The following is a 13,030-nucleotide window of genomic DNA, read 5'->3' on the forward strand; positions in this document are numbered from 1 at the left end:
AGATCTGACACCCTAGACATTAGTCGGAGAAGTCCAGTGCGGTCATGTGCAGCCAGCTACATGGCTAGCACAGCTCCTCTTTAGCCGAAATAATTTTAAAAATCAACTTTTGCCTCCGCGACGGTTTGTGTTTGGACGCTGGCGGCGGCGTCATCCACACGGGTTGACGTAGAAGATCCAGGCTGCGTTCATAGTGAGCTTCGCTGATATATACAGGGCTGCATGTAACATTTAAACGAAGTGCGGTCACACCCTGCCCGAGCCTTTAAAACAAACCCCTCCAGCTTCTGTCAGCTCGACTTCAGTGGCGACCAGAGGACAGCCGGCTTTCGTTTGCAGCTCATCAAAAAGCCGCTGGTTAATTTCACCATCGGGAACTGCAGGGGTTTCGTGAAGGTTCAGAGTAACTTCCTCATATTCCCGTAGAGTGAATCATCATCATCATCATCACCACCAGCGTTGGCATTCACTCTGATTTCAGCTACCAGCGCTCTGTGACACTCGTGTGTTTTGCCAAAAAACTGATACTAAACTCATTACCGGGACATGTCGACTCGAACGGCGCACGGATAGGCGTGTTTTTGCGGTAAACAAATACCGGTTCAATTTAATGCTGATAAGACAATATTGCTTGGCACCAAATCGTAAGTATGAAAACATACAGTGTACAATGCCAGAATCGATATGACATCCCACGGGGTTTAGGGGGTTAAATTGAGGGTATTCGGCTAACATAAAAAAACAAAGATTTTCAAATTCTTATAGATATGTCAAGTTCATCCCCTTCACATACGAGCCTCCCCTGGCATTACCTACGTAATAAGTGCACCGTCCACAATAAATAAATGAATAAATACATAAATAAAAAGAACACATGCTTCATGTGCTTTCTTCTTTTAGTTTAACAACAGAGATCTTCTGATATCAAACGCGTTGCCTGTTCCCTGTCTCGCACTACCCGGATAGCTGAAGAGCTAACGGGCTAGCTGCCGTCACCTTGATTGTGCTGACTGCAAAAACACACGAGCTCCACAGTCACTGTTTTAGCGGTGGTCACACATCACAGCCGGTTTCCCCAAACAGCTGCACTTGCATTCCTGCAAGCCCCCTACTCCGACTAAAATATCCCTATCCGCAGGCTTGGCATTTGTCATCCAGCAGACGGAGGAATGTTCGTGGTGCTCGGCTCACAGAAACACGTCTCCTCTACGGTGCCAAGTGATGTTGCTGCTAGCTTGCAGTGATTTCAGCCAGCAGAGTTATAAATGAGAGCTTTGGAGAGGAAATCCGTTTCTGATAGGCGGCTTTATCAAAAAAAGGTTAATATCCGCGACATTCGTCCGGCGCATTTCTTGTGGGCTGTGTGATACCGGTGTGCGGGAACATGCGGCTGGTGGAGGGGCGCAGCGGCCCGGCCTTCACTCTTCTCATCCGCTGATGCTGCAGCGCTATAATCCAGTCTGGACCAACTGGGACGAGCCGGGGGTGGCGCGAGGACAGGATGCATTCAATTTTCCTTTATTAAAAGATTTTTGCCCATTAAAAATACATTTTAAAGATGTCACAACATGAAATCATAAACTATCTGCTTCGCATATTGTATTTGATAATATTTAAAATCATTTAGGCTATACCTTAATGATAGCTCCAAATAGCGTTGTCCGAGTCTCTTTTTTCACTGAATTGGTTGAACAAAGCTGAGTCTAAACGATTCGTTCGCGAATCGGTCTAAACGATTCAACCATGCATTGGAATGAGCCACCGAAGATAGCATCGTCTGCTCGTTTGATTGAGTAGCCTAATTGAATCCATACTAATGAATGTGTGAGGTATGAATGGATCCGGTACGCAGGCTGTCCACATTCTGTAGCACTTTACCATATACAGTTGGTACTTTTTGACTATCAGTCATTCCTTTGTCACATTTAATTTTTTTTTCACTTAGTAAGTAGTCAGCTAGAGATCTCAATCATCAGAATGAGATGATTTGGGGTTTTAGTAAGGATTTGATCAATGTGTCAAAGTTACAATGACCCATTCATTCATTCATTCATTCATTCATTCATTCTCTTTTCAGCTTAGTCCCTTTATTCATCTGGGATTGCCACAGCAGAATAAACCGGCAACTTATCCGGTATGTTTTACACAGCGGATGCCCTTCCAGCTGCAACCCATCACTGGGAAACATCCATACACTCTTGCATTCACACACATACACTACAGTCGATTTAGCTTATTCAATTCACCTCTCTTTGGACTGTGGGGAAAACCGCAGCACCTAGAAGAAACACGAACACAGGGAGAACATACAAACTCCACACAGAAATGCCAACTGACCCAGCCAGAGCTCGAACCAGCGACGTTCGTGCTGTGAGGTGATCATTCTACCCACTGCGCCACCTTTACAATGACCCCCCCAAAAAATATATACCATGAAATTCTACTGGAAAATATTCCTATATATATATATATATATATATATATATATATATATATATATATATATATATATATATATATACTGTATATATATATATATATATATATATATATATATATATATATATATATATATATATATATATATATATATTAATACATTTAGAACTTTTTTAATGTTTACATGCAGACCAACCGATAATAAACAATCTGAAATTATTAAAATAACCTGTTTTACTGGATATGCAAATCAACAACTTCACCTAAGATATAAATTAAGTACCTGCTACACTTTAAAATTCAGCTTTTTGAAACAACCGACTGTTCAAGTTTACATGTAAACCAACAACAAAGACCATTTCTTCCATCCAAATATTTCTGAAGGATGAAATTTAAATCCAGTCCTACATTTTTTAAATTTACGAAAGCCATTTTACCTTGAAAAATGATGTCACAACAGGGCGTAATGAATCTCAAATACTAAACTTTATATGCATTCGTGTCTTTGAAGACTTACAATAGCCAATACAATAGTATTCATCAATTTAGCTTTCGAAAGGTTGCCCGTGAATGGAGAGGGATCTGGATGCAGACCTGGTGCAGTGCAATCTGAGCTGCATCCAATGCGTTTTAATGGGCTCACCTAACCCCACCCCTAACCCTACCCATCACGGTGACGTCACTCACTCCATATAAGTGCATTGTGTCTGACATTGCATCGCAGAGTAATGCAATCTCAGCTTGCATCATAAAGGCTGCATCCAGATACTATTGCATGAATGCCCCTTCCTCTTTGGGTTGCCATTTGAGATTGGGCCAAAAAATACTGTTACATTTCATGCCAACTTTTCTGATCCAAATCATGACTGCAACTGGGACACATTAAATTAATACTTAATAAATAATGCTAATACTATCAACATTAATACTCCAGACAACATTGGTTGATCAGACAGCAATGTAGTCCCTAAATATGACTTAATTAAAAGTTTAGCTTTATAAGTGGCACAATCCAGGTCAAAGATCTTTAAATGAAACAAATGAACTTTTATTGCACCAGGCTGCATGGATTGACAATGCCAGCTTGCCAACAAGCACAACCAGCAGGGATGGGTAGTATTTATGATACAAGTATTTCTAATACACATTTTGCAAGTTGTATTTGATAGGGTGGATGATAATGGGTTAATATTTTGTATCAAAATACTTCAGTGTCTTGTATTTTTGAATTTTAAAAATACTGTAAAATACTTTGTAGGAAGTCTATATGATGACATCTTAAAAATGCGGCCTCAGATTGATGCTTTCTGTTATTTGCCTATTCTTGAGGTCAGAACAGAAAATTAATAAGGAAGGTGTTCAACTCTTGTACTATGGATGGAAGTTATGCATATTTGCTTAAGAAATAAGTTAGAGTAAAATATTAGTCCTTAAGAACAGAATTTGGAGCCTACAGCACATAATTATTCTCAGTCTCAGTGCTGCAGGTGGAAATTCAGACAAACTTTTCATAAAACACCTAAAGATGGTGTGCTGGTGTTCAATAAGTGGGTAAACTGAGACTTTTCCAGTTAAAGGAGAACTGAAAGAATCTTGCGGGAATGAGTAAACTGCACATATAATAGTAGTTTTGGTTAAATTGCTGATGAAGATGCCAAGAAAATAAGACAAACAACATTAAAACAAGTCCTACAGTGGCTGACTTAATCTTGCTTAGAAAAAAAGCTGTTGTTATCAAACATGGTTTACTTCACTAGGTCAGTTTAATGGTGAAGCGATTGATCGAATATGCCTGTTGATAGAAGGTTTGCGAAGAAATGTTATACTCCCATGTAAAAGTGAGAGTATTCTCACACTAAAATACAGTATTTTAATGTGATACTTGTTGTGGCTGCTGTATTTTTTAGTTTATTTTATACATATAAAATTGAGTTATTTTAAAATACATTTTAATGTATTTTTGCCCATCACTGAGCACAGCAGTCAATAAAATTGCTTAACATCTGACTATTTTTTGCATGTTTTGCATTTTTGCAAGTGTCACAATATATTTCCCTCCAGAAACTTGCGTTCTGTGAATGAACGTCGCCTCGTGGTTCCATCCCAAAGAGGGAAGAAATCACTTTCCTGAACTCTCGCGCTTAATCTGCCCAGTTGGTGGAATGAACTCCCTAACTCAGAATGGCAGTTACTCACTGTCTTCAAAAAATGACTTAAAACTCAACTATTTAGTCTCCACTTTCCTTACTAATTTGCAATTCCCTCTCTGACCCCTCCACTAACTACATTATTTAAAAAAAAAATGACTACTGTTTTGCTTCTGACACTTTTTTTGCATACCTGAAACTTGCCTATAGCACTTATTCATTGTTACTTTTATAGTTGTGTAAATTGCTTCCTTGTACTCATTTATAAGTCGCTTTGGATAAAAGCGTCTGCTAAACTAAATGTAAATGTAAATGTAATTTTTTTTTTTTATTCACAAAGAGTACTGTAATAGTGTACTGCTTTTTACATATACAAGCATGACATGTTATATTACCTTAAAAAAATATGGCCCTGCATTACAATAAATGCCTCAATATGCAAATCAAAACCTTTCAATTTCTTTAGCATATAAACATCTATTGGACTAATGCAACACAGCGTTCACAAATTATTGTTCTACAATGATCATTTTAGAGACCAAATCTCACACTCATGAAAGGTATCACATGCACCACAAGGCTGAAATGAAAATTTCCAACCACGATGACAAACGTGTTTGTTTTTTAAATGAGTCACGATGTGTAAACCATGCAGACCACAGCCCCATGATGAGTCTATTAATCTGAGCATTAGGCTACATTTACATGAAACATTTTGCAAAAAATTATAATTTTTTTACTTATTTAAAACAAAGTCAATTAGTGTAGATAGGGTAATTCAGATGGAGAAAACCTTCACTGGAGATCAGTAGCATGAAGATATGCAGTTTGCCTTAAACCTTAATTTTGATTACAAAATGAAATTTGATAAAAAGAAATGAATGCAATCATGAAATTATATTTCTTTGTTTGCAGGTCTGAACCAGTGGTTTAAAAACAAGAGCTGTAAAACTTTTTAAAAGCGTGCCATAGGTGTCTAACACCAATGTTTGATTTCCTTTAGCTTACGTCCTTAAGTAATATTTACAAAGCTGAGTAAGTCTGCTCTGTCTGATCAAAATTATATTTAAAGATAATACTGCATAAATGCCCGATTAATTATGCCTGCGGTGCCAATCCATTCATGCCACCTCTGTATTAAACAATGACATGAACGCCACTTCAAAAGTGCTTCATAAAAGTTATGCCTGCTCTGACACACTTTATATCCAAGAAAAAATGAAGAAATAATAGCAGTAAATACAATGAAACCATTAATTTGTGTTTAATATAATGGTCTATATCACCTTTGCTCATGGTTTTGCTGAATTAAAACCACATCCTTTTATGCTAAATAACAACCTTTATCAATATTTCCAACCCTATGCATCCTGCATACACATTGACCATAAAGGTGTGAATGCTCTCAAGTCTGACCAGGGGTGAGATGTAAACTGTGCTGTATAAATATGAACACAGCACAGATACTTGATCTAAGTCTGCATGTGGGACACTCTTAGACTAATGATTCTGAAGACCCTCTGGGTAAGTTAGAAAGATCTTAAACTCATTTAATTGCAAACATGCTGTTTTGTTTTTACTGACCTCTGCTCCAGTTCAGAAAACTGCAATTTAAGTAAGAATTTACATGCTAAAACATCCCATGCCTTTATAAAACATTTCATTAATAAAAGAAACTGTATTTAATAATTATTAGATCAATGCATATTGAAGGGGCTATAATAAACCGAAAAATTAAAAACACAAATCACGACATGCATTGTATGTTGTAGAAATTGTTATGATGTTAACGACATGTTTCAATGCAATCTTATTTTCTCTAGGAAACACACAATGGTTCCTGTAGCTCTACTGTGCTCTGTGCTTCTTTTATACCTTCCTCCTCCAACCAGCCCAGCATGCTTTCTGGGAAAACAAGCAGAGTGTCAAGATGCCAGTTTTGTGCCAGGATCTGACTTGGCTGGGGAGGGATTCGACATTACTAAGATGCAACGCCTGGGGACCTTTGTCTTCGACATGAGTAAGTGGGATCTTAATAACAACACGTGTAATCTGTGCAAAAACCCATTCATGCAGAACGAAAAGCAGAAGCTCCCGGTGTCAGCCGTCTACTGGAGGGCATCTCAAAAGTGCACCATGTCCCTATCCAGCTCTGTTTATGAGTCCAGCGAGTCCCTGGTCAGTTCCAGCACCTCCTCCATAGAGAACAACTGGAAAACTGGACTGGGAATAGGAAATATGTTAAGTAAGGTGTCTCTGATGGTTGCTGGAACTAACTCAAGGCTTTCTGACTATTCAATGAGCAAGACCAAAAAGGACAAATTCAGCTTCATCAAGCAGTCTGCATCCTGCGTGTACTACAGGTAATGCTTAATATAGTTAAAGGGATAGTTCACCCAAAAATGAAAATGATGTCATATTTCAAAACTTAATCTTTTGTGGTAAACACAAAAGAAGATATTTTGAAGAAAGCTGAAAACCTGTAACTATTGACTAATAAGTATTTGCTTTTCCTGTGGAAGTCAATGGTTACAGGTTTTCTGCTTTCAAAATATCTTCGTTTTTGTTTTGTGTGAACTATTCCTTTAATTGCGCAGCCTTTTGGTTACTGCATGCTGATATTAATGCACAGCTCTATTAACGACTTTCTTCAGCTACAGGATTGCCAGCAGCGCTCCTCTTCACCATGAACTAAGAGATGACTTCAGTAACCTTCCAGCGACGTATGACAACCAGACAAAAGAGAGCTACCTGTCACTCGTTGAAAAGTTTGGCACACATTACATTATCCAGGTAATCAAAAAAACTCACCACTAATATGCTTATACAGATAAATACAAGTTATCGAGTGAGTGATTGATTGTGGAAGTCATATTTAGAGAACAACAAATACTGTAACCTTCCTTGTTCAAAATTTAAAAAAAAAAATTTAGTTGTGGCAATACCATGCAAATAGAAGAAAAGTTTTTTACAAAAGTCACTTAAAAATTTATTTAGTAAAAATCACTGTAGCAAATAAGGCAAGAAAGTAAAAATTCAGTAGAGTGCTGACAGGAGTCAAACATGAGTAGAAAGTTTGAAGGCGCTTCAAGGGACAGTTGACCTAAAATTTTAATTTGATCTGTCTGTCATTATTTACTCATCCTTTACTTGTTGCAAACCTATTTGAATTTCTTCTGTTCAACCCAAAGGAAGATATTTTAATGAATGCTGAAAACCTGTAACCACTGACATCTATAATATATATTTTTTTCTATGGATGTCAATGGGCTCTATGCACAGTTAGAGTTTTAAAGCCAATGATAAACTTGTGGTGAAAGCTTAATGTGACTATTTTCAATTTCACAAGGTTGTTTTTACAGCATCGATGTTGTAATATAATTACAATACATTCAGTTAAATAGACTGAAGCATTCATTTAGTTGTTCAAGCCTAAAATGAGATGAAAGTCGTCAGTAGCAACAGGCTAGCGCAAAAATTTCAATGAAAATAATATGTAAAATAAACTGTCATATTATAAAGACATGGTGGGGGAAAATGGACTTTAATGCAGTGCTTCTTGTCCGATCTGAGACCCACTTCATATCGTATATCTATCAGGCAGTGAAGGTCGCTCATTTTTAAAGAAATCAGATCTTAAACATGACAATTTTGTAATAAAAAGACAGTTCACCAGAAGCCCTTGGGCTGCCTGGCTGAAAATTAAAAGCCTGCATGCATACAGCCAATAGTTACAGGTTTTAGGCATTCTATTTTCTTTTTTCTTGAGCAAAATAAAGGAACTCAAGGTTAGCAATTTCTTGAGGGTAAGTAAAATTTCATTTTTTGGTGAACTATCCCTTGAAGCCCTGTTCACACTATGGGTTTGTGCATGCGAAATTCTGTTTCACAGTCCTGCACAAAAGTGTGGGGGAAAAAGATGATGTGAGACTGATTACTTTCTGTATTTTAAATAACTGTACACAAAAAAATGATTCATGATATAAAAAAAAGTAATTAATTGGATTTACAAAATTGTTTTAAGGCAAGTAGTTGCAAACAATTTATATGTGCTGAATTTAAGCAAGTTATATTTATTAATGTTCAACTTAATTTGTTTGTTTAAATTAAGTTTATTGAAGCTGTTTGCAACAATTTGCAATGAAACATTTTTTTTCAGTGTACAAAGAGGACATGTTTTGATCTTCTATTGGACATGGTCAGAGATTACCAAGCTTTGTCTGCTGCATTCACATGCATATAAATGAATGCATATAAATGGAATTGCAGTTTGACCATGGTTTTTCTCTAAATGAGTTGATCATATGTACAGGACATCACCGTAGTTAGTCACAGTAGTCACGCAAGATGTTCATGCAGGTTAAGTTCTAGGCTCTTGTCTGGCCATTTTATTATTTTAATATTTTCAGCTAAAGGCTTTCAGCTTTACTCATTGTCCTCAATAGTATATATATATATATATATATATATATATATATATATATATATATATATATATATATATATATATATATATATATATATATATATATATTTTTTTTTTTTTTTTTTTGGTGATTAATGCAGAGAAGTAACTGAACGTTGCTGAAGGAGCTTCTGATAAACCTTTGCTACAGAAAACATCCCCCAAACCATGTCACTTCCTCCTTCACCTTTCACTGACTTCTGCACATATTTTATGTTCAGTCTTTTCCCATACCGCTAACAAAAAGTTTCCCATAATGGCCAAATTAATTAAACTTCATACTTTAAAATTATGCTTTGGACAAGTTCAACCTGCTTCAACCTTCAGCAAAGGTCAGTCTAGTCTTTTGATTATCTGCTGATAAACGTTTGGTCACTGCAGGGACTTCAGATCCTTCAGTGCTGAGATGGCTTATTCAGCTGCATTGTTGAACTGATTATCATTAAGATTCTCCATTATCATTTTGTGCTTTGGATGGATGGCCAGAGGTTTTGTAGAACTTGAATGAGCTAGTAACATTTTTTAGATGCATTATTTTAGAAATCAAAAATCAGGATAACCAGCTTCTCTTACTGTAGCTGAAAGACCTTTCCTTTTGATCTTCATTTTTTTCAAATATCCCATTTAAGTATTTATAATTCTTAAACACCTATAACTTTACTAGGCAGTGACTTTAAATTGAGGAAGGTACAAGTTGTTCTCTAAATTTGATCTCTATTGTGCAGTGTTGTTTTGGGTCTGTCACGAGTGCGTTTGTAATGTGTTGTTCAGGTAAAACTGGGTGGAGGTGTGCAGTCTGTCACCAGTGTTAAACAATGCATGGCGACTCTACAAGACCTCAGTGTAGATGAGGTCAAAACATGCTTGGACGTCGAAGCATCTGCAAGTGTGATGGGGAGGATAAGTGTAGACACAGCTTATCGTCACTGTAAACAGAGCCAAGACAAAAAACTGAGCGCACACAGCTTTGCTAACAGTTTCAGTGATAGGTTTGTGCCTTGACTTTTTAAACTTTTAAGAAAGAGCTTGAAATGATTAACATTAGAGACTTCCATAAATAATAATAAATCAATGTAAGAAGTATTATCTGATATTAATTATAATATTTATCATTTTTTTTATTATTTATTTTATATTTTTTAGAGATTAAGGCATTTTTCTTTATATTTTGTATAAAAATGATCAAATAGCTACATATGTTTTCTTCTATATAATTCAAATATCTATCAAATTTAGAAATTTAACTTTAATATAATAATAAAAATAATAATAATATTAATTGTTATTATAATAATAATAATTATTATTATTATTTATCATAACTATTATTATTAACTTTCACCATAATTAGTAGATATAGATATTTTTCTTTACATGTATAAAATCTGATATATGATATAATAGATTATGAAAATGAAATAATAACTCTGAAATCCTCATCTTAACTCTAATCTTGAGTGTAAACGTAGCAAAATCATACTAATTGATCCTATCATATTATAAATGTATTATACTGTATAAAAACTAACTGTATTGTAGTAACTAAAGAAAAAATTTTATTAAAATAACAGTTTATTATGACGATTATTATTATGTGCTCCTTTCCACTTATCATTTTCATTAATGTTTCACTAGGTTAACAGAAATCACCGGTGGCCATACTCAAGACAGCGCTCTTCTCTTCTCAGCCAGCAATGACCCTGGTGCTTATAAACAGTGGCTCTCCTCAGTGCCTCAACAGCCAGACGTGATCTCCTTCTCACTGAAACCCCTCCACATGCTAATGCCAGCCAAAAACCCCAAACGCGATCAACTACGCCGTGCCATTCATGACTACGTCCTGCAGAAGGCCCTCTTGAAGAATTGCTCTTCACCCTGCAAAACCGGCATCGCGACAAACCCCAAAGAGCCCTGCGCTTGCAGCTGCCACAACAATCCTGCTGTCAAAGCCAACTGCTGTCCCGCACAACGAGGAATTGCCCAAATTACAGTGACTGTAATGAGAGCCACAGGTCTGTTCGGCGACTATTTTACCTGGACCGATGGCTACGTCAAGGTCTTTCGAAATCAAAAGCTCTTTTTAGGGGAAACGCCAGTGATCTGGAACCAGAACTCACCAAAGTGGAACTGGAGGTTTGATCTTGGGAGCTTTGTTGTTTCTCAGTTTGGGGGATTGAAATTAGAAGTTTGGGATAGGGATAATAAGTGGGATGATGATCTTTTGGGGACGTGCAACATTCAGCTGAAGGCCGGTGTAAAAAATGATTTCTGTCGACTCAATCATGGTTTGCTGTATTTTAAGACGTCTGTGACGTGTGGGCCTAGTTTGGCGGGCTCCTCGTGCACTGAGTATGTGGGATCTCCGATGGCGTCCCACTTGGAGAAGCTCTACGTGTCGAGACATGCAAGACCTGTCCCGAAAGATATGCTGGTGAAAATGGGGGTGCTCTTAAAGGAGCGTCGAGCCCTGTTGGGTCAGACCAGTGAGGCTGAAAGCAAAAGGCAGAATTTGTGAACAACAAGAATGCTAGTCTCTCGTAAATCTCGTTACTTGTTAGATGTAGCAAGAAGCATTTAAATTTAATTCATTTAGCAGATATATATTAGCATACACTTATACATACAGTTGAAGTCAGAATTATTAGCCGTCCTGAATTATTAACCCATCTCAATATTTTCTTTTCAATTTCTGTTTAACGCAAAGATTTTTTTTCAACGCATTTATAAACATAATAGTTATAATAACTCATCTCTATTAACTGATTTATTTTATCTTTGCTATGATGACAGTAAATATTTATTTCTAGTTATTTACTAGTATTCAGCTTAAAATGGGATCTAAAGGCTTAAAGAGCCCTTATTTTGTCTTATAAAAGGTCATATTTTGGTTTTGGGGGTCTTCAACAAAAGGCTTAGATGCAAGCAAGGTCAAAAACCCTTTCATTGTCTTATAGTATATATTTATTTTTACCTTATTATCCCAATGACTCCTATATGATTCATTTAGTGATTCATTTGTTCCCAAACCCCTAAGCTAATCTGCTGTGATTGGTCTGATGACCCAGTCTGTTGTGATTGGTCAACTGCGTTCAGCGTGAGACAGAGAGAAACACCCAGCATGGCTGTGAAATAGCAGAGTATGTAAGAGCCCAATGCAGGAGTGTGTTAAAGCAATGCAGTTAAAGACCGAGAGATCCGAACCAAACACGATTAATTGATTGGACTCTGAGTCGACTATTTCATTAAAGAATTAACAGTTTTAAACACGGTGCACTTATAGATTTAATCCTCAGCAGGATGTTTTCAGTCACTTAGAGCTGTGTTACACACTGCATGAAAGTTCATCTTCAAAAACTCATAATAGGGGCTCTTTAACTAGGTTAACTAGGCAGGTTAGGGTAATTAGGCAAGTTATTGTATAACAGTGATTTGTTCTGTAGACTATTGGAAAAAATGTATTCCTTAAGGGGGCTAATAATATTGACCTTAAAATGGTTTTAAAAACTGCTTTTACTCTAGCCAAAATAATTCAGATAAGACTTTTTCCAGAAGAAAAAAATATTATAGGAAACACTGTGAAAAAATTAATTGCTGTGTTCCTTTGAGGAAATGTTTGAAAAGAAAAAAAAAATACAAAAATAATTTTGACTTCAACTGCAAATGCAGTTTTATATTTTGTATTTCAGCATAGCATTTTATTTGTATCAATTTTGCTTTGATTTACAGATTTAGATTTTTGATGTATTCTATGCTTGCAGATTGTTATTTGTCCATTGCTTGCAGATATTTGGCTAATAAAATAATTAGAAGCACAGCAGCTTCAGTGATTCTTTAAAATGATTACTGTCATTGGTAACACTTTAGTTTAGGTCACAATTCACGGTATTAACAAACCATTTGCTTAATAAACTACTAAAGAGCTGTTTATAAATAGTAAGCTAGAAGTTGGGTTTAGATATTGGGTAGGATTAGGGCTGCA

At 36.3% G+C, this 13,030-nt stretch overlaps 1 protein-coding gene and 1 long non-coding RNA gene across 5 annotated transcripts in view; both read left to right on the forward strand.

The window, feature by feature from the left end:
* Positions 1-13,030, forward strand: part of LOC147845656 (uncharacterized) — a 191,443-nt gene that overhangs the window by 8,754 nt on the left and 169,659 nt on the right. The window lies entirely within an intron of this gene.
* prf1.9 (perforin 1.9) lies at positions 15-12,863 on the forward strand. Of its 4 annotated transcripts, none has more exons than XM_087243112.1 (5): positions 15-2,375; positions 6,410-6,949; positions 7,241-7,379; positions 9,823-10,040; positions 10,687-12,863. In XM_087243112.1, the coding sequence occupies exons 1-5, from the start codon at positions 2,326-2,328 to the stop codon at positions 11,564-11,566; spliced, it is 1,827 nt and encodes a 608-aa protein (XP_087099238.1). In that variant the 5' UTR covers positions 15-2,325; the 3' UTR covers positions 11,567-12,863.

This window comes from Danio rerio, chromosome 3 (genome assembly GCF_052040795.2).
Source record: "Danio rerio strain M-AB ecotype USA chromosome 3, GRCz13ab, whole genome shotgun sequence".
NCBI lineage: Eukaryota > Metazoa > Chordata > Actinopteri > Cypriniformes > Danionidae > Danio > Danio rerio.